General features: G+C 57.3%; 4 protein-coding genes across 10 annotated transcripts; 2 read left to right on the top strand and 2 right to left on the bottom strand.

Annotated features, from left to right (window-relative positions):
• Positions 1-351: 351 nt before the first annotated feature.
• RIC8A (RIC8 guanine nucleotide exchange factor A) lies at positions 352-11,303 on the bottom strand. 4 transcript variants are annotated; one of them, XM_071762147.1, is made up of 13 exons: positions 11,157-11,243; positions 10,632-10,768; positions 10,453-10,504; positions 9,765-9,959; positions 7,323-7,370; positions 5,106-5,720; positions 4,450-4,544; positions 3,846-3,996; positions 3,364-3,459; positions 2,573-2,717; positions 2,196-2,340; positions 1,767-1,886; positions 352-1,255 (listed from the first exon to the last, which is right to left on the bottom strand). In XM_071762147.1, exons 4-13 carry the CDS (start codon positions 9,846-9,848, stop codon positions 1,135-1,137), a joined length of 1,620 nt encoding a protein of 539 aa, XP_071618248.1. In that variant the 5' UTR covers positions 9,849-9,959; positions 10,453-10,504; positions 10,632-10,768; positions 11,157-11,243; the 3' UTR covers positions 352-1,134. The 4 variants fall into 4 exon arrangements, with proteins under 4 accessions (XP_071618248.1, XP_071618249.1, XP_071618250.1 ...); XM_071762148.1 differs by lacking the exon at positions 10,632-10,768 and having other exon boundaries at positions 11,157-11,252; XM_071762149.1 differs by lacking the exon at positions 10,632-10,768 and having other exon boundaries at positions 10,453-10,501; positions 11,157-11,211.
• A 51-nt stretch (positions 11,304-11,354) lies between these two features.
• BET1L (Bet1 golgi vesicular membrane trafficking protein like) lies at positions 11,355-13,978 on the top strand. The gene is made up of 4 exons (XM_071762156.1): positions 11,355-11,584; positions 12,079-12,170; positions 12,757-12,813; positions 13,302-13,978. The coding sequence occupies exons 1-4, from the start codon at positions 11,566-11,568 to the stop codon at positions 13,467-13,469; spliced, it is 336 nt and encodes a 111-aa protein (XP_071618257.1). The 5' UTR covers positions 11,355-11,565; the 3' UTR covers positions 13,470-13,978.
• Positions 13,979-14,594: 616 nt separating this feature from the next.
• On the top strand, positions 14,595-21,127 carry VPS51 (VPS51 subunit of GARP complex). 3 transcript variants are annotated; one of them, XM_071762144.1, is made up of 10 exons: positions 14,595-14,845; positions 15,449-15,578; positions 15,667-15,813; positions 16,447-16,669; positions 17,099-17,846; positions 18,235-18,453; positions 18,746-18,967; positions 19,386-19,430; positions 19,806-19,893; positions 20,459-20,597. In XM_071762144.1, the coding sequence occupies exons 1-9, from the start codon at positions 14,636-14,638 to the stop codon at positions 19,863-19,865; spliced, it is 2,004 nt and encodes a 667-aa protein (XP_071618245.1). In that variant the 5' UTR covers positions 14,595-14,635; the 3' UTR covers positions 19,866-19,893; positions 20,459-20,597. The 3 variants fall into 3 exon arrangements, with proteins under 3 accessions (XP_071618245.1, XP_071618246.1, XP_071618244.1); XM_071762143.1 differs by having other exon boundaries at positions 14,596-14,845; positions 19,309-19,430; positions 20,459-21,127; XM_071762145.1 differs by lacking the exon at positions 19,386-19,430.
• Positions 21,128-21,722: 595 nt separating this feature from the next.
• CIMAP1A (ciliary microtubule associated protein 1A) lies at positions 21,723-24,526 on the bottom strand. Of its 2 annotated transcripts, XM_071762165.1 has the most exons (7): positions 24,432-24,526; positions 24,228-24,353; positions 23,702-23,902; positions 23,415-23,513; positions 23,074-23,195; positions 22,374-22,514; positions 21,723-22,269 (listed from the first exon to the last, which is right to left on the bottom strand). In XM_071762165.1, the coding sequence occupies exons 2-7, from the start codon at positions 24,331-24,333 to the stop codon at positions 22,183-22,185; spliced, it is 756 nt and encodes a 251-aa protein (XP_071618266.1). In that variant the 5' UTR covers positions 24,334-24,353; positions 24,432-24,526; the 3' UTR covers positions 21,723-22,182. The 2 variants fall into 2 exon arrangements, with proteins under 2 accessions (XP_071618266.1, XP_071618267.1); XM_071762166.1 differs by having other exon boundaries at positions 24,228-24,520.
• Between the last annotated feature and the right edge of the window lie 1,331 nt (positions 24,527-25,857).

Below are 25,857 nucleotides of genomic sequence, written 5' to 3'. Positions count from 1 at the left end.
ATGATGGGAGCTTGTTCCTGAGCCTCTGGGTCAGTTTTACATCAATATCCCACACCCCCAGGAGAGCCTGGAGCCAGAATCACAGCTGCTGCAAAGGAAAGGTTCTGGTTTAGCCCCATTTCCATGCTAGTTTTACCTCTCAAATAAAACCAAAGCTCACGGTGATGGGAGCAGAACCAAAGCTCCAGTCAGAAGAAACCACAGCTCCTTCCTCTTCCTTCCTGGCTCAGAGCTACCCCATGCCACCAGCCACAGCCCTGTGCCCACTTCTCATGTGTTCTTTTCATCTAGCATTTTGCATTCCTACTTGTGACAGTAAGTTTTGGGAACTCTGGTACATGAGACAAACTGGAAGATTTTTAAAACAATTTTCTTAAAAACCAACAAACAAACAACAGAACCAAAAACAACAGAAAAGAAAAATAGAACAAATCTAAGCCATAGCAAAGGACAGGACCAACCCCAGCAGCAGGCTCGTGGGGAAGGCTGGGGGGAGGCAGCAGCCAACACAGATTTTGGCCTTTCATCTGGGACACGTGGGCTGGGGGAAGGCCACTGCCAAGCCCTGGACCCCTTGGTGACAGGAATGTGGTGTCAGGGGCAGAGCAGCAGCCTTCTGGCAGCCACCTGCACTGCTCCCCCGTGGGAAGGTTTGGGTCACCCCAACCAGGCACAGCACAGCCCTTGCTCCCCCACCTGCACACCCCCAAACCCTCCCAACTCCTATTCATGCACAGACACATTCACAGCCCCCAGGGACTGTCCCCCTTTCCCTGGGGTTATGCTGCTGCTGGATCCTGCTGGCATGATGAAAAGATCCTCCCCATCCCACTCTTCCTCCCAAACACAATTATTAAAAAATAAAATCCTACTGGCAAGTCCCGGAAGCAAATTGGAGTGTGAAATCCTCAAGGCTGCTGGCCAGAGAGACCAAGGTGGAAGCCCAGGCTGTGCAGACCCTCTGGAAGGAGAGGCGGTGACGGAGCTGGGAAGGAGGCAGGAGGAGTTCCTTGGTGTGGACTGTGAGGGGCCCAGTCTGGATCCCAGTCCCACGAGGAGTGTCCTGGCCCAGTACGAGCACCAGTTCTGGAGGGAGAGCAGCCAGAGGCTCCCCAGCTCCCCGAGAGCTCGGGGTCAGTCCAGCCCCAGGTCCGAGTCGGAGGAGGACCTCTCATCGGCCATGTCACGGATGGCATTCTCCATAGGGGCCAGGTTGCCACTGGGTGTGATGCCCATGGGCTGGATGACCTGCTCCCTGCGGGGAGGGGACAACACTCAGCTGCAGCAGACAACACAGGAACAGATGAGCACCAGAGCAGGAACGTGGGGCCTGTGGTAACTGCTCCAAGCAGCCCAGAACAACCTCATGCCACCACTAAGAATCCCTTTTGAGAAGTGGAGGACCAGTCTGAGCCATAAAACCTCCCGCACAGTGAGGTGACAGCTGGAAGCCACCCACCAGTGTTGCCATGCTCAGGTTCCCTGAAACAGGGTCAGTTTTAGGATCCTGTTCAGCATTGTGCAGGATTGCCAGAGGCAGCATTCCATTGTGCCAAAAAAAAAACTGAGGGCTGGCAGTGCCTTCCCCTGCACAGCACAGGGACAAACTTCAAAAAATCTTTCCCCCAGTACCATCCCCAACTCTGTCTCTCACATCCCTCTGCTTTGTGGTAGCCCAGGGGACACATTTCAAGAAAAGTCTGTGAGAATGTCAATCACAGCCTCACAGGTGCTGCTGCAGGCATGAACACACCATTTTCTAGTACCTGGACAATTTGTCAAACATGTTGACTAACTTCATGGCTTCGTACTCCTTCTGCTCCTCAGTCATCCCTTCCATGGGGTTGGGCAGTTTCTCCTCAACGCGTCCCGTCACAGGGTTAATGCTGCAGGGACAGAGAGGCAGAGAGGAAGGGAAAGCAGAGGGGTGAGAGAAGGGGTTTAAAACCCTCTCTGCCTCTACTGAGCAGAGGAACACAACAGCAAGGCTGGAACCCAGCACGTGCACCACGAGCACCCACACCACCAGCAGCTCAGCCACGGAGACATTCCACTCAGGGGACAGGGAGGATCAGGGCACCAGAGCCAAGTGATGTGAAGGGTGAAAGAGGACAGGGGAGTGGCAGAAAGGCAGATGAAGACAGAGAGAGGGAGCTGGAAGAGGGTGCCAGATGAGGGGGAGAAGACTTCCTTACTTGGGCTTTGCCTCTTTGTACTCCTCCGTGTCTGTGTCTTCATCCTCCGAGTACTCTCCCTCCTCCCGACCTCCTGCCATGAGGCCTCGTGCCGCCAGCAGCCCCGCTGCGTTCCCATACCCCGTGTACTTCACAAACCGGGACACTGCCAGGAGAAGGGGAGAGGAACCACCTTGTGCTTCCCCCCTCCTGCCTCCCCAGCAGCAAGGCCACAGAGACCCACAGAGACCAACATTCCTCTGGCCCCCAGCAGGAGTTCACCAGGACGGGCAGGGAGAGCATCCCTGGGGTGGGGAGAAGGCATCTCCAGTGCGGGGTGGGGAGAAGGCATCTCCAGTGCTTCCCATCCCCAAATCCCCCAGCAGCCCCCAGCTCACCACTCTCCTTGCAGAGCACAAAGAGGAACTCTGCAGCACAGTGCTTGACGTCGGTGTCGATGTGGGTCATCAAACGAACCAACTTGTTCCGCAGGGAGCTCCCCACTTCCGGGCGGTTCCGCACGTCCCGCAGCGGTGGCAGCACCTGCAGGGTGCAGTGAGCAGCAGAGCTGAAGCACCAGCAGCAGCTCAGGCAGGGAAAAATGTATGTGTGTGTAACAATCCACCAGATAAAGCTAATAAACCCAGAGTATATGGGATGTGGAAAAATACTGTGAAATGCAGACTCATAGAATGTCAGCTTGGAAGGGACCTGAAGCCCTTCTAATGTTATTGCTGATGTCAGATGTCCCAGCACCCCAGCGAGCTGAGACTTAAAACTCTGTAGAGTGGAGGAATCCACCCCTTCCCCTGGGAGACCATTCCAACGTCTGACTGTTCTCAGAGTGAAAAATTTTCCTTGTGTCCAATCTGAATCTCCCCAGGAGCAACTTGTGCCCATTGCCCTTGTCTTGCCCATGGGACTCCTTGTCAATAGGGAGTCTCCATCTTCTTTGTAGCCCCCTTTAAGCACTGCATTATGGTGATAAGATCTCCCCTAAGCCTTCTCTTCTCAAGGCTGAACAGACCCCGTTCTCTCAGCCTCAAGTACCTGTAGGTACTAAAGGCTTTAACCACCCATCTATCAGAACCAAGCAGAGAGATAGAGGAGGTCTGTTGGAGGGTGTCCCTCACCAGGCAGGTTGCTGTTCTCCTCTCCCCACCCAGCTCTGGGCTGACCTGCAGCTTACCTTCACCTTCAGGAACTTCCTGGTCTGGCGGTGGACTCGGGCACTCTCTGTCAGCAGGTTCAGCACAGGGGTCAAACTCTCCTTCAGCTTGTGGCCCTGCAGAAGCATCCACAAAGCCAACAAGGTGTTAAGTCACCCCAAGCTCAGCTTGTCTGGCTTGTGGTGGAGAACATGGGAACAGATGACCAGGGAAGTGGACAGACACCAAAAAGGTCAACCAGCCTCCCCACCTGCAGCCCACTAACCAACCAACCACACATAAAAAGTCACCTTCCCAGCCAACAGATGCTGGTTTAGTCCCACCAGCCCTAACAGTCCTGCCTCTGGTAAAAAACTGTCCCTTCTTGGATATCTCCAAACTAACCATGCCTTGCTGGTGCTCTCATGGTGAACTGGGCTTTTCCAGGCTGAAGAAAAGGTGCCCTGAGATGAACTTGTGAAAACGAGCAGTGATGAACTTGTGGAGCAGCCTGACAACTCACCCTGTCCAGGCGTCGCTCCAGGAAATCCAGCAGGATGCTGACAGCATCCATGTTGACACCCATGTACTCCAGTGAGCCTGGACGGACTTTGGGGGTCAGGAGGACATCCAGACACTTGAGGGGAAGGTTGCCCAACAGGTTGACTGTATGACTGCACACATAAAAGAGAAGAGAACACACAGTCATGGATCTATGCTCACAGAAGGTCCTCAGCTACCCAGAACCAAAAGTTCATTCCTAACTTCCAGGATCGTGAGGACTCTGAGATCCAGGCTGCCTCCGGACTGCACCCCAAGCTGCTCACTTGGGGAATAAATTAAACTGCTTTGTGGGTAGCTGAATATTTCCTGGGAGTCTGAAGGGACTGCAGTGACAACAGAGAAACCATGGAGTTTGACACAGAGGCGAAGTGGGACCAATCTGGGAGGCCAAAGGTTCAGGCAATGTCTCAGCATGGCTGAAGAAGTGACAGTCAACTGAGCAACTTGTTCTTCACCAGCAGTGACCTTAGCAATCACCAAACAAGCAGAGGATGTCAACACCACGATCTGCCTTGGGGAGCCCTGTTTCTAGCACAGATCATGAGCCCTTTATCTAACCAGACCTGTGGAACTCCTCTGTCCGGTCCTCTCCATCAGCAGAGATCATCAGGCAGTGGCGCAGGAGGGCACCCAAGTGCCGGTACAGAGCAGCATCTTCCTGGCCCCAAAACAGAAAATGAAAACCTTGATGAGAAAGAGGACCCTGCTCCTCCCAGAGCCTGCAGCCCCCAGCCCCCTGGCAACAGGAGAGGGCTGCAGTGGAAGCAGCCTCCCAGTTCTCCTTTTGAGGTCAACACATGGTGTTCCTGCTGCCCAACACTGTGTGTCAAGGGCTAGAAGAGGCCCCAAAACAAGGCCATGGGTTAGAGATGATGTTCTCCATCACACCTTCCTTTGACCTTCTCTTGAAGGTGAACAAGTACCAGGCCACCCTCAGAAGCCAGTTATCAGGGGCCCCACTCTCCCATTTGTCAACAAAGCATGTCATTTAGAAGGAAAAATACCCAACTTCTAAACTGTAACACTCAAAGTCTTAAGGGTTAATAAGTGCACTGGACAGAGGCCATGCTCCAGGGAGAAGCAACATCTGGACACACAGGTCTCTTGTCACCCTTCACGTACCCAGGAGCTGCCTGAGGGCCAGTGCATAACACCAGGAAACGCAAGAGAAGAAAACCAGCAGCCAAACCTGGAGACATGCAAACACAGAGCTTATTACCTCATCCACCTCCCTCTTGCTGGAGTCAAAGGTGATGTTGAAGAGCACTTTCAGGATCTCCATGGCCCGCTCTGTCTCCTGCCGGGGCAGAGGTGGCAGAAGCCCCTCCTCAGTGGCCACTTCGTAGGGGTCCATCCACTTCACACCGAGGGTCAGCTCCAGGGTATCTGTCATCAGGCTGATGCCCCTGAGCTCCTGGGACAGCTGCTGCCTGATGTCCACCCTCAGGGCCGTCAGCAGGAACAGGAGACGCAGGTCAAAGAACTTGACCTGGTGAGGAAGACTCCTCTCGTTGTAGAGTTTGATGCGTTTGGCCAGGCCCACCACCAGCCGGGCTTCAGCAGTCAGCTCCTGAGCCCTAGGGCTGCTGAAGACAATGTTGCAGAGACATTTGAGGGACTCCAGGATGACATCCAGGTCTGGCACCTCCCGGATGAGCTCCTCCGAGTACTCAATGCCAGCGTGTCTGGAGAGGGTCTTCAGGCCTTCCCTGGTGGTGAAGGGGTCCAGGCAGTGTTTGTCCCGGGACAGGATGCGGATGCTCTCCAAACAGGTCACCTGGCAGGATGGCTGCAGCTCTCTTTCCAGGAACTTGATCAGCAGCTGGGCCATTTTCTGTACAGTTGGAAACAAGGAAATTCTGGTGCACCCACACTTCAGAGCGCTCCTCCAACACCCCCCCCATCCCTCCCTGGATGCTCATCCAGAGATGGGGCTGCTACGGGCTCCGATTCTGCTCGGAAGTGCTTGGGAACTGTTTGGCTCTGGCACCTGATCCATTCTGAGCAGGGACACCCATCAAAGAACATCTGGGAGAGGGGATGGACAGGGAAGTGCTTGAAAGAGTCCAGCGCAGAGCTACTAAGATGATTAAGGGAGTGGAGCATCTCCCTTATGAGGAAAGGCTGAGGGAGCTGGGTCTCTTTAGTTTGGAGAAAAGGAGACTGAGGGGTGACCTCATCAATGTTTTCAAATATGTAAGGGGTGAGTGTCAGGGAGATGGAGTTAGGCTTTTCTCTATGGTGACCAGTGATAGGACAAGGGGTAATGGGTGTAAGTTGGAGCATAGGAGGTTCAAGTTGAATATCAGAAAGAATTTTTTTACTGTAAGGGTGACAGAGCCCTGGAACAGGCTGCCCAGGGGGGTTGTGGAGTCTCCTTCACTGGAGACATTCAAAACCCACCTGGACACGTTCCTAGGGGATGTACTCTAGGGGGCCCTGCTCTGGCAGGGGGGGTTGGACTAGATGATCTTTCGAGGTCCCTTCCAACCCCTAGGATTCTATGATTCTATGATTCTATGATGGGATGTGAGAAGACAACATGGACAGGCAGCTACTACTGCTGCATGTCCCAGCTTCACCCACCGCTTGGATGGCTCAGGATAACAGGGTTTGCTTGACAGCTGGAGAGGTCACGAGAGGGCAGGGCAAAAATGTCCCTTATGGCTTCAACCAACTCAACAACAGTTCTCTACTCCCACCCAGAGGCTTAAGATTAGGGAGGCATCTGCTGTGGGTGCTCCAGAAACAGTCCGAAAAGGTCGAAAGGCATCAGAAAACCACCAAGGGAGAGTAAAAGGACCCAAGTGAGGTGGGGAGAGCACGTGATGCCCCAGGAAAGGAGGCAAAAAGACCTCAGGAGATTCAAGTAAGTAGTAACTCCCTGCAGCTCGGTGCTGTCTGAAGACCCACTAGCCCAGATCCTCAGCAGGTACAGCCTGGCAGAGGTCCACTAACACCAATCCACCAGAGCTGGAAACCTCAGCCCTGTGGGTAACAGCACGAGCACAAGAGCAGAGGCAATGCTCCCACAGCCCCAGCAGCACCCCACGGTCCTGCTAACCCACCCTGGTGAGACCTCCCCAGGTCTGACATGACACCACATGGGAGCACATCTTCCTGTGCCTTCTACAAGAGCAAAGGAACCCAGAACTGCCTGGTTTGCTTCTGCCCAGTGACTGGCTCAGCACAGCCTCCCCAGATGTACCACAGCACCCAAAGGGCTTGCTAACACTGATCACGACACTGATCTTCATCCTAAAACACCAAATACTGCTGGAAAAACTGGAGCCAGGTGCTCTGAGCACACCATTTCCTAACCAAGGCAATGAAAAAGCACTCATGTGGGAGCTGCCACCACCAAGCCCTCCTGGACACGAGAACAGCAGCAGATCTTCCCACCCCACCAGAGGAAGAAAGCAAGGAGCGTGCCTACCTTCCTCTCTTCTCGCTCCTCATCATCAAAGATGAAGCACTGAGATTTCTGTGGGGGCAACGCAAAATCACCAATCAAAATAAGCAATAATAGGTTAAAACCCCATAGAACTGTTTCCCCCAGCTTTTTCACCACAAGGGGAATGAAAAGCAGAGAGGTGGACATACCACCAGGAACGCAGTGCTGTTCTGCAGGCCCCTGCTCCTCTTTCATCTTTGCTGAGTATCACCCACTGCCCTCCCCAGTGGCTCCACAGTGCAGGCTGAACACCAAAGGCCAAAGCTGTGCCCATCTGACCAACAGATTTATCTTTAAATCTGCAGCAGTCAAGTGGTTATTCATCACAATTCCAATATCCCCTAACAGCCCTTAATTCCTCTGCTCCGTGACACCACCAAGCTGTGCCAACACGTTTCTCCCCTTGATATTTATTGTTCCTGTTCCCCAATCAAAAGGAAGTGCTGTCTCCTCATTAACTGTGAACAGAACCCTGTGGTTATTCAGGTCATAGTTCTTTAAACACAAGAGACTTGATCTCTACACCTCCACCAAGTCCCCCTTTCCAGAGAATGATGCACTCCTCACCTACACCAAGAGAGCGTTTGGTCCAAGCTTTGAGAATGAAAATGTCTAAAATTTATAAAACGCTCACACTGTATGCAGAGATACAACTAGATCTGAAGATAGAGATAAGATACCACTGTATCATAACTCTCCCAACCTTTTCCTAGCACTCACTGTCAGAGCCACACTGCTCACACTCAGGGATCTGCTCAGTAACAGCAATTACTCATTGCCACAATCAACTGTTTTTGCACTCTGGACTTCATTCTTCTCTTGAGTGATCACAACTAATTAAAGGCTATCCCACCTGTAGGTCTGAGCTTGTCTCCCACTCTATCTGTCACCCTGTGAGCTGCCCAGCCCTGCCTGATCTCCTGCTCCCCAAAGCCCAGGGCTGTATGAGGAGCTCTGGAGATGGCAGGGGTTCCCCAGCTCACTCACACTGCATGAGCCTCCCCCACTGCTCGCTGCCTCCTTCATCTGCTGACAATTCCTCTCTGCTCAAAAGCAGAAGGTACAGTTTGCAGATTATCTGTGTCCCAGGGATGGCTTTGGTCTTTCCAGTGTTCCTGTCCTGGAGCAGACATGCTCTGCAGACATCCAGGACACTCCTGCTCTTCCCACCCCTCTTTGGAGGCTCCTGCCATCTCTACCCATGGGCATTTCTGCCCTGCCTGTTGTTTTTGCTGTAGCTGCACTTTACTCCTGGCCATCAAAAATCTGACTGTGTAGGTAACAACCAGTCAAAACAGAAAAAAGATGCAGTGCCATCCATTTTTACTTCTAAAAAACAATGCAAGGAAGTTGCTTCGTTGATCTGCAGTTTCATAATCCTCCTTGACTGCTCTATTTCTTCTAGCCCAGCTAGCAAAACCATTCTCACAAGTTTCATACACTTGATGCATTGACAAAGGATTCAGCTGGAGGAATAAAGCTGAAAGCATCATGGCTTGATGCCTCAAGCTGGCTGCATGCCAAACTCCTTGTTTCTCCAGCACTACACCTGCTGCAGGTGATGTTACCTGTGCAGACTGTAACAGGAACCTGTCCCTTCCTAGCTGATCACTCCATTTCCAAACTGACTGCTGGGAATAGTTGCAGGCTCTCCCTCTTGCACACTCGTGCACAATATTCCCAGGTTTTCCCCACTGGCTTCCCACCCACTTTAGTCTGGTGCAGAGTGAGTCACAGAGATCTGCAGGGCCAGCCCTACCCTGGTGGAAACCCTCTGGAGGAAATTTCCCTAACGACCGGAGTCAGTTTCAAGAGGATTTACCCTCAAGGATAATCTTTTTCCACTTAAAGGCTAGAAACACTTCTACCTTTGCTTCCCAAACATTCTCTTTTTTAAAATATATATTCTGTATTTGTTATTTACTTCTTATTGTCAGCTTTCAGATCAGGCACCTGTAGCAAATTCCAGCAGCCTCTCCCCATCCACCTCTAATGATCTTTTACTTGCAAATCACAACATCCGTTTCACCTGCAGCTCCTCCCCAGGCCTCAGCTTTATTGCCTCCAAATCTTGCCTTAACATGAAAACTCCTCCTACTCAGTTTTCACACTATTTCCCAGCCAGGTTTTACTTGAGATGTGGATAATAATTTAAAATTAAAAAAAAAAAAAACAGAAAAATTCCTTCTGTATGTTTTACTTCCAGTACACAAAGTAACCAAGCTAAAGAGAGGCTGCTTAGCTGATCCTAGCAACACATCAAGCAACAAACCATCTGCAAGCAAAAGAAAAAGCAGTCTGTAGCATTTTTATGGCAGCAACACGCAGACAGATGCGCTCAGACTGGGGACAGCTGGGTGGCACAGAAACCCCACAACACAGCCAACCTGCTGCCAGGCTCCCCAGGGTTCGGTGCTCACTCACCTCCTGGTTGTAGACCTGAAGCACCTTGAGAACTGTGTCTTGCTCCCCGCTTTCCACGGTGGCTACCACAGTCCTGAGCTCCATTATCCCCACAACTCAGCTACAGCAGGAGGTGGAACTGGGAGGACAAGAAGCGAGGGGGCTTCCAGGGCTCTGGGATAACAGGGATGCAAATGGATCTTGACAGAGAGATATCTGAGATGGAGAGAGAAAGGGGTGGGGAAAGGAAGGAGAGGAAACAAAACAAACACACACAAAAAAAACCCAAAACAAACAAGCACACAAAAACACCAAACCAACCCAAGTGAGATTGCTCACACTGTGGCATCCGCAAAAGCAGAGCAGATGGACGACCCATGTAAAACCAGCAGCTGGCTTCCTCTCTCTCTCTAATCCTCTTCTTCCTCTCTTTGCTTTTCAACGTTTAATTCGTGCCCTCCCAGTAAAGCACTCGGGGAAAACCTTCCCCCCTCCCAACCGGGGATTAACAGCAGATAACAGCAGCTCCCTGAAATAGCTCTCTGCCTCCTCCTCCCCTGCCTGGCCTGATTTCTGTTACTGCACTGGAAGGGGGGGGTAAAATCCCCAGAAACAAACACGCTTGTGGAGCAAAAAGGGATGGAGAGGAATGCCAGAGAGACAGGCACGCATCCTCCCGGCTCACTTAAGGCATAAGGCAGAGCTGTACCTTTCCGGGTCTTGAAAAGGAAGAGATCGTGACGATTTGGGGGCAGTCGCTGCTGCGTGACTGACTGACTGACAGACAGACAGACAGGCTGTGCATCAGGTCACGGCAGATCCGCTGCTAACGCAGCAGAACCGCAGGCACGGGGCTGGCAGCCTCCACGGCTCCGTCTCTGCCATTACCCGAGAGACGGTGCCTGCTGGCACCATGGAAACCGGGAGATGCGCAGATGATTTTAGACACCGGCACAGGTTAACAGCACGCAGAGCCACGAGAGCCCCACGGGCGCCGGAAAGTTAACTCCTAAGGGTGGAAAATCCTGCAAGTTTGGTACCTGTGTGAGCTGGCCAGCGGGCTGAGCACCGGGCACAGCTCACCGGACAGAGCAGCGCTGGCAGGGGGGGCTCTGGGCTGGGTCTTGGGCCAGCCCCAGGCCACTCAACAGGGACGGGGGGCTGTGAGGACCCAGAGCCAGGGAGCTGAGGGTGGCACCGTCCCCCTGGCTGGGGGGCAGCGACCGAACCGAGCCCGCTCTGTGTTGGGGGAAGGCACTGGCAGCACCTGCCACCCCCCCACCCCTCCAGCTCCCGCCTCCCGCCGTTACCTCCCTCTCCCCCCCCCCCCCCCCCCCCCCTTTTTTTTTTCTTGCACCTTCCGAACCCTTTTCGAGCCCCTTTTTCTGTGTCCGGGCCATGCGCTGGCGGTACCTGTGGCACGAAGACCCTCGGAGGGGAGCGGGCTGGGCCCGGCCCCGTCCCGGCCGGGGGGAGCCTCTGCCCGGGGAGGCCGGCGGGGAGCGGGGCGGGGAGGGAAGCGCCGGTACCTTCCTCCCCGGCTTCCTGCCTCATTTCCTGGCCACGGCTCCCCCCCTCCTTTCCCTCCTTTCTCCCCTCCTTCCTTCCCTCCCTCTCTCCCCTCCTCCCTCCCTGGCGGGGCTGCCTGGGGGGCGGCAGCGGGGATGCGTCTGGGACTGAGAGCGATGGAGGACTCGATTCGGTTCGGCCCGTTCCGCCCAAAGGGTCCTAGGAGACTCCATCCCAGGGGAAAGGCAAGGCGGACATTTTGTGTAGGCGGGGTTGGAGCGGCTCCGCCCGGACAGGCGGGGCCGGGGCCGCCATGGCGGAGTGGGGCAGAGGTGCGGGGCTCGGGGGGCGGTGGGGCCGTGCGAGGGGGGGGGGATGCTCTCAGTCGGCATCTGGGGGGCGGGCGAGGGGGGTGAACGTCCCCCCAGATGCTCACCCCAGGGACCGGGGGGGGGGATCCGGCCGCTCTTCGGGAGCCGCCTCAGGCCTGCGGGGAGGGAGAGGCGAAGGGGGAGCCCCCCCGGCAGTGCTGAGGGGGAGAAGCGTCCCGGGTTTGTTCACCCCGGACCGGGGCACGGAGCCCCCCGGGTGCCCTGGGTGCTGCTGGGGGGCTCGGGGTGCGTGTCAGGGGTTCAGACCTGGCCTGTCTGGGGAAAGGTCGGTGTGTTTCTGTCACAAGAACAATTTGCGGGTGTTTTGTGGTGCCATAGGTGCAGGGAGGCCAGAGACCCCTCGGGCAACAGGCTCGCCCTGCCTGCCCCCCGGGTCAGCACATACACCCCTCTCAGGTCTGATAAAACTCCTTCTCCTCCTCCCACCCCCCCAGGTCAGAGCCCAGATGCCATGGAGGATATGCTGGATGTGGAGAACAAGCGCATGACAGACAGCCTGGCCAGCAAGGTGACCCGGCTGAAGGCGGTGAGTTAGGGAGGCTGCAGGGAGGCACAAGCTTGTGCTCAAGGCAGGAGGATTCCCATGCACTCAGGACTTCGAGTTCCTGGTGATAATACTGGTTAACTGTCCCCTGTGAAATGCCAGGGACAGCTCTGTGGATTTCCACTTTCCTTCTGAGGCTGAGCAGTGTCACCTAACGGGAGTGACGTGGTTTTCACAGCACTTGGGGAAGGAGTTGTAGTCACTAAAACTAAAGGGATTTTAGCATAACAGCTGGGCAGAGGGATATTGCTAAGCACAGCTCCTTGGGAAAAAAAGTCACAATAAAAAGACAGGTAAATTAGTTTTGAAAAAATCATAGAATCATTTTGGTTGAAAAAGACCTTTAAAATCATCAAGTCCAACCATTAACCCAGCACTGCCAAGTCCACCGTTACACCATGTCCTGCAGCACCACATCTACACATCTGTGTGTAAATGGTGCTAAAACTAATTTGCACCTGGTAACATTGTGCATTTTGAATTCTACCAACACTAGCTGCCTTAGAGGTTCATTTTCCTTTTTCATGGAAAGTTCATTAATACCCATTCCCTCCCTTCCTCTGTGCAGCTGGCTCTGGATATTGACAAAGATGCTGATGAGCAAAACCGTTACCTGGATGGCATGGTAAGGAACCAGGTCATTCTGAAAAGTGTGACCTTTTTGTACAGGCTCTCAGCAGTTATCTCAGCTTCAAATGTTTGATAGCAGTTCAGAGCTATCAGACAAATTTAGATGGGTTCTGGCCAACCAGGGAATGTAACTGAACCCCTTCCCAGTGGGCTCCTTGATAAATAAACATGGGAGACTCAGCAGCTGCCAGTGTCACTTTATCCAAATCAGTGACAGGGTTGGTGCTGAGCACCTGGAGGGGCTGATGTGGGAAATGCAGATGGGGATTAGTTCCTTACTGGGATTAAAGAGCTGCCTTGGGTGGCTAATGCTGGGTCACGGGCCTGCTCCTCCCCTGTTCCTCTGATTTTTGGTGTTGGTTTTGATTGTTGGTTTTCATCTGCTTCCGGTCAGCTCCCTGTGGGAGTCAGGAAGTGGGAGATTCTTCCAGGATACCTTCATCCATTTATAATGCTTCCATCTTGATTTTCCTTCTTGCTCAGGACTCAGATTTCCTGAGTGTGACTGGCCTGCTGTCTGGCAGTGTGAAGCGCTTCTCCACCGTGGTGCGGTCCGGGAGGGACAACCGGAGGCTGCTCTGCTCCGTGTCAGCAGGACTCGTTCTCATTTTCTTCATCCTCTACTACCTGGTGTCCAGAGCAGGCACCTGAGGTGGTTGTTCTGCAGGTTTTATAGGACAGACAACAGGACCATTGACAGACTTGTTCAACAGCTTCCTCAGCCTGCTCGGGGGTGGAGTCTGAGGTCTCCCACAGACGTTCCAAATAATTCTTTTTCCACCAGCTCCTTGTCAGTGTTCTGGCTGCTCTCAGACACCTCTTTATAAAACGAGTGTGTCTGATTCTAAACAAATTCTCATGTATAACATGATTTGGATGTTAAATGCTTATGCCTCAATCTCTTGCCTTGTCACTTTGCGTGGCACATCCTGTGTTACCTCCCTGACCAAAAAATGTGCAAAGGAAGCAAGTACCAAGGAAATCCTTCTTGCTCTGCATCTCTGGGAAGACGTGGCAGCTCCAAGCTCTTTCTGTTTGGAAGAACAGTGGGGGAATTGGTGGACTTTGTGCTGATTTTCTAATGACTTCTGGGACATCCTGTTCTTCACAGCAGAGCTGGGTTTGCTTTTACTGTTGTAAATAAAGTTCGGGTTTTTGCATGCTTTGCTCAAGCAGAGTCTCCTTTCAGAACCAACCTTTCCAGCACCATGTAACTGCCCTCAGCCCTGTGAGACCCAGAGCTGCACTCTTAGGAAGTTCTTGGGAAAACTACAGAAGTTAGAAATGTGCAAGAAGGGGGCACTGAGAGCACAGGTTAACCACAGAGGCCGGTGCAGGGTCAGGATACGTACGGAAGGTTTGGAGGCGTTTCCATTGGAGCTGCGGCTTCCCGTCCGGTTTCCCAGCGCCATCCAGAGTGCAGCCCGACGTCCCCGCGGGGACGGGTGTGCCGTGTCCACGGGACCGGGCAGGGCAATGGCTGGCATCCACCTCTCTGTCCACCGCCGCCCCCGTCTTCAGCGCCAGCCGGTGGCCCGTGGCCAGCCCGGGATGCTCGGTGTCGGGACGTGTCCCCAGTAGCCCCAGGACGCCGAGAGGGACCCTGCGGGGCGGTCAGGCGGGTACAGGGTTAGGGACAGGACATTGGGGCCTGGCGGGGTCACGTCTCCTGCCCCGTCCCGCCGGGTTGTGAGGGACGGCGCTCTGAGCCGCCATGACAGCCAGCGCCGGTTGCCACGGTGACGGGGCCACTCCGCCGGAAGTGACGTTCAGGGGAAGGGCCGGAAGTCACATCCGGGTCCGGAAGTGCCGGCGCGATGGCGGAGGAGGAGGCGGTGGGGAGCGGGTCTGGGGGCAGCCCCGAGGCTGGCACCGGCACCAGCACCGGTACGGGTAGCGGGTGGCGGCGGCCCCACGGGCCTCTCCAGCGTTACTACGGCCCTTCCGCGGCCGAGGCGGCGGAGGCGGCCCCGGACCCCGCCGACATCAACGGGCCCAACTTCGACCCGGAAGTTTACCTTACTAAGGTGACCTTTGACCTCACCGCGACCTGCCCTCGGGACCCCCCGGGGTCCTGGGGTGCATCCCATCCGCAGATACCCCCTGAGAGGGAACCCCGGGACCTCCAGGTCATCCCGAAATGACACTGGGGGCCCCCGGGGGACCCTCGCAGGGATCCACAGGGCCACGGTCGGTCTCTACGGGGACCGTATTGGGGCCCGCTGGAACACGTGGGGGGGCGTCGGGGGCAGTTGGCACTCCAGGGGGGCGCAGCTTCAGCTCCTGGGGGGCAGTTGAGGATCCCCGAAGGGCAGAAGGAGACTCTTGGGGGTCATTTCCAGAACCCCAGGGGGGCGTTTAGGAGCCTGGGGGGCAGTTAAGCCACCCCGGGTGGTCGATAGGGCTCTGAGGCAGCAGTTGGTAGTCCTGGGAGGGCCCCAGGAGGTGTCCCGAGGGGCAGATGGGGATCCCAGAAGGTCTGGTGGGGGTGGTTGGAACCCGAGGGGGCCACCATGGACCTCAGGGGGACAATGAGAGGCTCCAGGGGGAAAATCAGGGGACCACAGCGGTGCCTCCCGGGGGGGGGCAATGGGTCTGGGGGCAGCTGTGCAGCTGTGTCCCCCCTGCAGGTGCGCAGCGAGTGCCCCCTGGGACAGCTCTTGGCCCGCGAGGCCGCGCTGGGGCGGGAGATCCGCGCCCTGGACAGCGACATGCAGACCCTGCTCTATGAGAACTACAACAAGTTCATCTCTGCCACCGGTGAGCAGCGGGGAATGTGGGGCCAGGGAGGGCTGGGGGGGTGTCCCGGGCAGCTGAGGGACCCCGGTGCTTGGTCCCTTCTCCCCAGACACCATCAGGAAGATGAAGGTGGATTTCCGGCGCATGGAGGCCGAGATGGACGACCTGGCTGCCAACATGGCCGCCATCAGCACCTCCAGTGCCCGCGTCAGCGCCGCGCTGCAGGAGGGGCACCGCCGGGGGGCACAGCTGGCTGGTATGGGGAGACCCCGGGGGGTGAGGGGGCTGGGGCATGGGTCTGAGGGTGAGAGATCTGGGGGTTGGGGCAGGCCCTGGGGAGCAGGGGTCAGGGGCGGGGGTGTATTGAAGAGGGTTGGGGGGGCTCTTGGGGGAGAGATCCGGGGGTTACGGGACAGATCTGGGAGGTTGGGCAGATCTGGGGGACTGGAGAGCAGATAATGGGGGGAGAGGGGTGAGAAGAGCCCAAGGGGGCAGATCTGGGGGGATCGGGGCAGATCTGGGGGGATCGGGGCAGATCCGGGGGGTCAGGGCAGATCCAGGGGGTCAGGGGCAGATCCGGGGGGTCAGGGGCAGATCCGGGGGGTCAGGGGCAGATCCTGGGGGGGTCAGGGCAGATCCTGAGGGGGGTCAGGGGCAGATCCTGGAGGGGGTCAGGGGCAGATCCAGGGGGTCAAAGGCAGATCCGGGGGGTCAGGGGCAGATCTGGGGGGTCAGGGCAGATCCTGGGGGGGGTCAGGGGCAGATCCGGGGGGTCAGGGGCAGATCCGGGGGGTCAGGAACAGATCCGGGGGGTCAGGGCAGATCCGGGGGGTCAGGGGCATACAGAGGGGGGTTGGGCAGCCCCCGCCTGACCCCCCCGTGTCCCCAGGGGTGCAGGCACTGCTGCGGAAGCTGCAGTCCCTGGTGGAGGTGCCGGGGCGGCTGCGGCGCTGGGCGGCCCCGGGGGGGGACCCGGGCCGGGCCCTGCGGTGCTACGGCCGTGCCCGTGCGGTGCTGCGGCACTACCGGCACCTCCCCTCCTTCCGAGCCATCGAGGACGAGAGCCAGCACATCATGGCCGACCTGGCCCGGCGCCTCCGCGCTCGCCTCCGGTGCGTTCACTGCCGGTGGGAGGGGGGTCCTGTGGGGCCCGGGGGTTCAGTCTGGAGCCCCCAGAAGCTCCTGGGGAGGGGGCGTTTCCCCTGGGGCAGGACACAAACAGAGCCTGGGGGTGACTGAGCGCCCCGTGGCCCTTCGGAGGCTCCTCCCGTGTCTGTGGTGAAGGGACAAGTCGGGACCCTCGTGAGAAGCCCTGGTGGGTTCTTGTTGTTACCTCTGGAACTTGCTGATGGCCTCGAGTGGGTGTTTGTTACTGCAGCCACGGCCTCGGGCACGCTGATGCGGGTGGTGGTGGTGAAGCAGTTTCCTTGCCCTTTGTTTTTAGAATTATTGCTGTTCCCTCTGAAGCTGCTGATGGCTTCTGTTCCTTCTTCCCTCTTCTCCTTGCACCACGGGTAACCCCGCACCCTCCCGCCCCCCAGGGACGACACCCTGGACCCCAAGGAGCTCACCGAGTGCGTGGAGATGCTGCTGCAGCTGGAGGAGCCCCCGGAGGAGCTGTGCCAGGAGTTCCTGTGCCACGCCGGCGCCCGCCTCGAGGCCGAGCTGGCGGCCCTGGAGACCGAGCTGCCCCCCCCGGCCGAGCCCTCGGGCGCCGCCGCCACCCCCCCGCCCCCCGCCTCCGACATCCTCGACTTCGTGGACCGCGGGAGCTCGTCCTTCGTGGGCACGCTCTGCCTGCTGGCCTCCTCCTACCGCAGCCTCTTCGCCGGCCGGCCCGGGGCGGGGGACGAGCGCCTGGCAGCCTTCTCCTGCGCTCTCACCGCCCGCTACTTCCAGCTGCTGGAGCGGCGGCTGGCGCTGGAGCGGGGCCTGGGGGACACCTCGCTGCTGGTGCGGGCGCTCGACCGCTTCCACCGCCGCCTCCGCGCCCTCCTGGAGCTGCTGCCGGGGGCGGGGGCCGAGGCGGGGGCGGCGCTGGTGGCGCGGGCGGCCCGGGAGCGGGTGGAGCGGTACCTGCGGGCCCTGCAGACCTTCTTCATGGGCTGCCTGGGGGACGTCAGGCAGGCGCTGGCCGCTCCCCGGCCCCCTGGCAAGGAGGGCCCCGGGCTCCCCGACCTGCTGGCCACGCTGGCCTCCTCTGTCCTGGGCCAGCTCAAGGCTGTCCTGGCGTACGTGCAGCTCTTCACCGCCAGGGACGTTGCCTTTGCCAGCCTGCCCTACTTCAAGGTGGGCTGGGGGGCCACAGGGGGTGTGGGGAGGGTCCAGGGCGGTTTAAGGGTTGCACAGGGCTCTTGGGGTGGGGGGATAGACAATCTGGAGGTCCCACAGGGCAGTTTAATGGGGCCCCTGGGGTGATCTGAGGCAGACTAAGGGTCATGTAGGGCACTCTGGGGGGTAATGGGTTACTTGGAGATCCGACAGCGTGGTTTGGGGGATGACCGGGGTGATCTGGGGTTGGCGGGGGCAGTTTGGGGGATTCTGGACAATCTGGAGGTTCCCCAGGGCAGTTTGGGGCTGACTGGGGCATTTTAAAGCCTATAGGAAGCATGGTGTGAGTTTTCCGGGGCCCGGGGGTGGTATTTGTGGGGTGTAACCCCCCTGTTGCTGGGTGCAGGGGGAGTTCTGTGTGGAGGCAGTGCGTGAGGGTTTGGTGGTCTCCTTCGTGCGCTGGCTCTGCCGCACTGCCCGGGGCTTTGCTGATGGCCCCACTGAGCGGGGGGCCCCCGCTGCCCCCCCGGCCCTGCTCCTGCTCCTCGCACGCCTCTGCCTGGACTACGAGGCCACCACCATCAGCTACATCCTCACCCTCACCGACGAGCAGTTCCCCCCCCAGGTGAGCCCTGCAGAATTGCCCCAGTGGGCCCCATAAAGTGTTGTAAGGGGGCCCTGAACTTCCTCAGGGCGTCACAGAGTGGCTGAGTGTCCTCTCAGCTGCCCCACGGATGGCAGTGATGCTGCTGCTTCAGGTGGGGTGGCCCTGGGAACGTCCCTGGTGTCCCCCGGTGCCTCAGATGATGGAGTGGCATGTCCCCACGTCCCCTTTATCCCCATCCCACTGGGCTGGGTGGCATCTGGGGGGATGCGTGGGATGTTCTGTGTGTCTCACCCATCTCCTTGTCCCCCAGGACACTGGCCTGGTGGTGACACCAGGCCCCTCGCTGTGCGCGGAGGCGCGGGGGGCGGCCCAGAGGCTGCTGGATCACTACGTGCAGGTGCAAGGGGCTGCAGTGGCCCAGATGCTGAGGAAGAGTGTGGAGACCCGGGACTGGTTGGGCACCGTCGAGCCCCGCAATGTCCGCGCCGTCATGAAGCGCGTGGTGGAGGACATCACGGCCATCGACCTCCAGGTGGGGGCCCTGGGTGGGGTGGAATCCCCTCAGAGGGGAGCCCTGCAGGCTCCAGAGGGAATCCTTGAGGTCAGCATAAGGTCCTGGAGGACTCCACGTGTCCCAAGAGGATCCCTCTTGAGCTCCCTAGAGCCCCCAGGAGGGGTCCCAGATACCTCAGAGGGTCCTGGGGGAGCGGGGCTGAAGTGCCCGAAGGGTCAAGGGATTTCCAGTGTCCCCCTGTGGTCCTTGAGGATCTTTTGGGGGTCCCAGAAGGGTTTGGGAAGGCCACGGAGGCTTTGAGGGATGCTGGGTGGTTTGTGGGGGGCTGCAGGTGACTGAGGGGTGCGGTGGTGCTGCAGGTGGGGCAGCTCCTGGAGGAGGGTGTGCGGCGGGCGCAGAGCAGCGACTCCAGCCGCCGCGCCTTCTCCGTCTACAGCAGCTCCCGGGCCCCCGCGCGATACGCCCCCAGCTACACCCCCAGGTCAGCCCTGTCACCCCTGGCCACTCCCAGGGCCACCCTGTGCTCCCCGTGTCACCCCTGCGGTCACGGATACATCTTCCCCATCACCCTCTTCGTGTCCCCAGGCTGTCCCAACGTACCCCCCCACCTCCACACCCCTTGCTTGTCCCCATGTTCCCAAACTGTCTCAGTATCCCCTGATGGCCCCCGTGTCCCATCAATGTCTCATCTCTCTATCATTCCCACATTCCCTGTTCCCACATCCTCGTGTTCTTCTGATTCTGTGTCCCCATCCCTGCCTCTCCTGTCCCCGTGTCCCTATCCCCACATCCCCTGGATTTCTTAAAAGCTTGTCTGTCCCCATGTCCCTGATTGTCCTGGTGTCACCATCTCCAGTGCCCCCATGGATACCCACCTGCTCAGCAACATTCAGAAGCTCTTCTCCGAACGCATTGACATCTTCAGTCCTGTTGAGTTCAACAAGGTGAGGCCATGGGGACATCTCTGAGTCCCCAGATGTCCCCAAGGTGCCCACCTTCCCAACTGCCACGTGTCCCTGGTGTCTCCGTGGCCCAGGTGTTGAGTCCCAGGGAGTTCTCAGGAGCTGATGACCAGGACAAGGGTGTTCCCCCCACTGTCCCCTGATCTTCCCCTGTCCCACGTGTCAGGACACGGGGGCTCCCTGCAGCTGGTGACTAGGACAAGGGTGTCCCTGTGTCCCTCTGGTGACCTGGGGCCTCCCTCTTTCCCCAACAGCCAGACAAGGGTGTCCCCGTGCCCCTGCAGAACGTCTCGTTCCCTTTGTCCCACATGTCCAGGTCTCCCTCGTGTGCAGGTGGGACTTGGGACCTCCTTACACTTGAACCCAGGGTGAAGGAACCCATGTCCCCTGTGCCACCTGTCCCCAGTGTTCCCGTGTGTCAGGGGATCTCCTCAAGAGCTGATCACCTGCAGAGGGGTGTCCCCAGCGTCCCCACCTCCCACCCTCGGGGCCTTTCCTGTCTCAGGGCCGTCCCCGTGCCACATGTCCCCGCTGTCCCCACGCCCAGGTGTCGGTGCTGACGGGGATCATCAAGATCAGCCTGAAGACGCTGCTGGAGTGCGTGCGGCTGCGGACGCTGGGCCGGTTCGGGCTGCAGCAGGTGCAGGTGGATGGGCACTACCTCCAGCTCTACCTCTGGCGCTTCGCTGCCGACGAGCGGGTGGTGCAGGGGCTGCTGGACGAGGTGGCAGCCAGTGCCACCCACCGCTGCCTCGACCCCGTCCCCATGGAGCACAGCGTCGTCGAGCTCATCTGTGAGCGGGGATAGGGGCCCGGGGGGACACAGGGATGTGGGGTAGGTGGGTGTCACACGTGACACACGTGTCTTAGGTCCTGTTGTGTGTCTAGGGACAGACCTGTGCCCCGTGAGTCCCCACACACCGTTTGTCTCCCACAAGGACACTCCATGTCCGCACAGGTGGCAGTATGCAGGGACACCCCCTGTCCCCACACCACACAGGGTCACCCCGTGTCACTAGCCCTCTTCTCCCTGCCCTGGCGATGCCTCACGTTGTCCTCACGCCCCAGTGACACCCTCAGTATGTGCTGACACCTTGCGTTGTCCCTGTGACGCCACGCCATCCCCCCACCTTGGTGACATCCCCTTGACCCCCTGGGCACAGCATCTTTGTCACAGTTGAGTTGGGGACAGTAAATAAAGTATGTGTGAGCTGTGCCTTGTGTCCCCTGCTGTGCCTGGGTTGGGGACAGGACACAACACCTGGGTCATGGGGGGCAGTGGGGTCCTGTGGGGATGAAGTGGGTCACGTGGAGGCCCATGTCCCTTGGTCATCTGTGTCCCCATAGGGCAGGGGGGAGGGGGACACTGACCTATCCCATGCAGGGGTGAGAGTAAGGGGTGGGGCAGCAAGAGGATGACACAAGGAGAGAACCCAGAAAGATCCCAAACCCTGAAAGGTGGGGGCAGAAACTTGGCACCAACTGAAGTGCTGGGGGTCACCACTGGGGTGGCAGGGAACCCCAGGGACAGTTGTGTCACTGTCCCCACCTGCACATGACTGACAGGATCAGCACTGTCCCAGCTCTCCTTGGGTTACGTTGGAGAAGTCAGCTCCAGCTGTCTGGAGGTAGGGAAGCTTGAGATACCCCAAACCCCTTAGGGAGATGGACAGACATCTGGGCAAACACTGCTGGCTGCGGGGGGACATGAGAACTCACAGGAGACAAATGTGCCTGAGGGGAGAGAAGGAGAGCAACGGTGTCCTCAGCCCCACCTTCTACACACTGGATCTTTCAGTCTTAATAACAGGGAGTGAACAGAACCTGCAGCTCCAGGAGCTGAAGTGCTGCTTGTCTTCATGCCCCAGCAAAGGTAGAAAACGGCTGCAGAGTGGGAGGTGTTGGCGCAGTCAGTGATGAGAAGGAAGTGCAGGTGGCTGGGTCACCCTGAGCCTGTCACCCAGCACCAGCTCCTGCTCCTCAGGGCTGCTCTGAGCCCTCTTCCACCTGGGCCATGGTCATGCTGTGGATTGCCCCAACCCTTGCACTTGGAGGGCACAGTCCCAGATCTCCAGCCCACTGAGGTCCCTCTGGATGGACGTGCCCACCAGGCCACACTGCTGGGGTCACCCTGCTGAGGGTCCCTGTGCTGTCTGTGTCACCAAGAGGTTGAGCAGCACCGGTCCCTAAAGCCGGCCCTGAGAAATTGTGTGGGTCTTGGGCAGGGTCTCAGGACAAGGGCAGCTCCAAGCATGGCGTGTGCCCAGCTGCTCAGATGAGTGGAATTGCTGCAGCTGTGTAGGGGGAGTGTCGGAGTCCAAAAGTGAAAGCAGGTGCCTGGGGCTTGGTCAGGGTCACCTGGGAGGGGAAAGTGAGGAAAAGAAAAGGTGATGGTGGTACCTTGTGCTGCAGACATCTCCTTGGTGTGTCCTCCTGAGCAGCTTGTGGTGTGTGAGCCCTACCTTTCCCAGGCTGTAGTCTGCTGGCCCTGGAGTCACTGTTGGGCGAAGTCCAAATGAGGTTTTGGTTCCCATCGTGTAGGTGGGAGCTCTTCTATTGTAGATGTCCAGTTCCACCTTGCGGTATGCAGCAGGACCTGGGGTCTGTAAAAGAGGCAGGGGTATTAAAAAAATGGGTAAAGGTGGCACTTCAGGGGATGATTGTAAAAGAGGCAGGGGTATTAAAAAAATGGGTAAAGGTGGCACTTCAGGGGATGATTGAGTGGTTAAGGTGGTGTAGGACTGAGGGTTGGACTTGATGATCTCAAAGGTCTTTTACAACCATGATGATTCTATGAAAAGGGCAAGTGTTGATCCAGCCACCTTGCCTGGTGGCTGACTTGGCTGGAGAAGTGGTGTGGGTGGTGTGGAGCAATGGGAACACCTCAGCACCTCCTGTTACCCTGTGGAGATGTCCCAGAGGAGGAAGGGGGTTCCTTAGCACCCACGAGCTTCATCCCTCATTAGTGTTGGGAAGGGAGGGCCCGGAGGTGCTGGCAGAGCCTCCGCTCTCCCACAGTCAACAGTGGAGATGGGGAACCTGTGACTTCTGGGCTTCTGCTGCTGGTGCAGGGACGTTTGTGTCAGGAGAGGCTTCAGGAGGTGCTGAGGTCTTCCTGCCCCAAGGAGAGCATCTGAGCTCCAGCAGAGCAGCACAGCTCACCTTGGCCAGGTCGTCAGCATAGCTATTGTGCTTGCTCTTGCCACCCATGGAGTAGCAGGGGCTGGCAGGGGTGTAGACTGTGTTGGGTCCCACCACCCTGGGCAGAGTGTAGGCTCCAGGACCTGGAGGGGGCAAAGAGCTCATGTGAGTCCTGCAGGGCACAGGGGGGATGTCCTGACTCTTCTGCATCTATCCACAGTACATGTGGGCAGCTCCGAGCCTGAGCTGCTGGTGTGTCAGTGGGATGGAAGTGGATGGTGCTCTGGGACATCAGGGAGCTCATCCTGCTGCTGTGTGGGCTGGAGAAGCTGTCCAGCAGTTGTTCCCAGGAGGACACATACCTGGAACCAGGGCAGGTTTGACCTCATGCCTGAAGGACATGGACTGTGCTGGCACCCGTCTGTAGAGGAGTTTGTTGGCCCTCTCAGTGAAGTAGTCACCTGAGGCAGAGGAGGAGAGCAGTGAGGGTGGGCTCTTTTCCTCCTGCCTAGGAGGACACACCAGGAGGAGGTGCTCAGCTTTGCTTGTTGAACTCTCTGAAGGCCGCTGGGTTTGTACCCAACAGCACTGGGTGACAGCAAGGTGTGCTTGTCCTGCCAGGAGGAAGGGCTAGAGAAAGGGCACTCACTTGGTCCAGGGGTGACCTCAATCTTTGCCTTGGGAGCTCCAGCCATGGGCACTGCTGGAGCCAGGTACTTCCCATTCCTGGTGATGGAGGGATGGATGTAGTAACGAGGCCCCGGGGAGCAGCTCTCTGCATTGGGATGCTTGGCCCCTTGAAATGTATAGGCTGGAGCTCTGGTTTTGCAGGGGTTATGGGAGAGGTAACCTGGGAAGAAAAAAAGAGGTGAGGGGACTCCTGCCTGCAGTGAGGAGGAGAAATTTTACTGCTGTTATGGAAGAGGAGAAGAAAGTGAAGGAGAAGAAGCAGAGAAGGTGGAAAAAGAAGAGGAGGAGGATAAGAATAGGAAGAGAAGATGAAGTAGAAGAGAAAAGATGAAAGAGAGGAAAAGAAGAAGAAGGAGAAGAAGGAGGAGGACAAGAAGGAGAAGAGACGAGGTGGGAGCAGCAAGTTCACAGCTTAGGCACCCGATGGTATCTCCTAGGCTGGAGCTGAGGCTGCTGGTCCCCACGGGTGGTGGCAGCGGTCTTACCTGTTGTCCCAGGAATTGAGTACTTGGGTCCTGGGGTGATGAACTGGGCCACGACGGGGCCAAGTGGGCGGTGGGGTCTCCAGGTGCCCACCCAGGGTCCATCCATGTTGGAGATGGCTACAAAACCTACAAAGAGCAGAGTATCATTGCAGAGGGGTTCCCAGGAAGAGCCCTGTGGAGCAGCCAGGTGTCACCTTTGCTGACCCTGCCCATGCTCGGTGTCCCCACATCAGGGATTGGTCAGGAGCAGCAGAGTGTGTCCCCCCACAGAGTGGCTTGCCATGGGAACACACTGTGACATCACCTGGTGGGTTCCACCTGAGGGGCTAGGGACACGAGTGAACCCTTGGCCAATGGGAATTTCTGTTTCTGGATTTGTTTCCCTGCTGCCCTTTCATCCAGGAGGTTTTCCCTGGGGAGGACACATTGGGTCTGGTGCTCATGTTGCTGTTGGGGGTTCTCGGTTATTGAAGTGCAGAACATCTGCTCTGCTTCTGGGAGTGTGCAGGAGGAGCAGGGTGGGCTCTCCCGGGTGGGCTGTGCTGGTAGAGGTGAGAAGGAGGCCCAGGAGGGGCAGAGATCAAAAGGTTTTGGAGGCTTAAAAGGTGTGGGAGGCCCCTGAGGTGTCTGGGGCAGCTTTGCTGTCTCCCAGCCCCTGGAGGTGCCTGTGCCCAATTCCAGAGCAAGGAATGTGTCTGTGGGTGCTGGATGAGCTCATACCAACAGCAATGCTGTTGACCAAACTTCATCCAAGCACACAGCAGTTTGTTCTAGCAGTAGGAAGAAGGAAAGACCTTTACTTGTAACAGCAGATGACAGAAATAATTTTAAACCATCACCCAATTTTTATTTAGAACTTTTGAAACAAGATCGTGAGTAGACTGGAAGGTGACAAGGCACAGACTTCTCACCACACAGACTTCAGAAAAAAACAGCTGCCAGCCTCCTGGTTTTCTCCACTTTTTTTTTTTTTTTTTATTTGTTGTTTTCCCAGAGGCTTTGGCTAGGAGGAACTGGAACCAATGGCAAAAGCATCAGCACCCACGGCTGCCCACGCAGCCTCTGTCCGAACACACCTCTGAAACAGAAAGTGGGAGCAGTGGCAGCCCAAGACATTCCTTTGCTCTCCCAGGACATTATTTCATAATAAGAGGAATTAATTACCAGCAAACTGAGGAGGGCCTTCACATGCTGAGGGGGAAGCTCATCAATACATTCCTTTAACGCCACCAAAGCAGCTCTCGTCGAGTCATCAACTTGGTACTGAGCAACAGGCCCGGTGTAGAACTGCCCAGCAGAGCCCTCCAGCAGTGTCTGCAGGAAGCTGGGGACAACCTCATGAGCAGAGCCAGACCCTGGAGCATGGTGGACCAAGAGGAGCATAAGGAGCAACCTGCCACTGCCTCCTGTTCAGCCTCTACCACCCATTCTGCATGCCTGGTCCTGTCCTGTCATCTCCATTTTGATTTGTTGTTTTGGGTTTTTTTTTGTCCTTGTTATTGTCATCCCTGTTCCTCATTTATGAGATTTAACGAGTCACATTAAGATCCATAATCTCTACCCACTTTTCTATGACCATAGAAAAGCTGAGGGGTCCAGGTGAGGGGATAATCCAGCCTGTCAGCTTCCT

The sequence above is a fragment of the Heliangelus exortis genome, chromosome 18 (assembly GCF_036169615.1).
Source record: "Heliangelus exortis chromosome 18, bHelExo1.hap1, whole genome shotgun sequence".
NCBI classification, from domain to species: domain Eukaryota; kingdom Metazoa; phylum Chordata; class Aves; order Apodiformes; family Trochilidae; genus Heliangelus; species Heliangelus exortis.
Note: the sequence above shows the minus strand (reverse complement) of the source record. Positions and strands in the feature narration are given on the sequence as shown.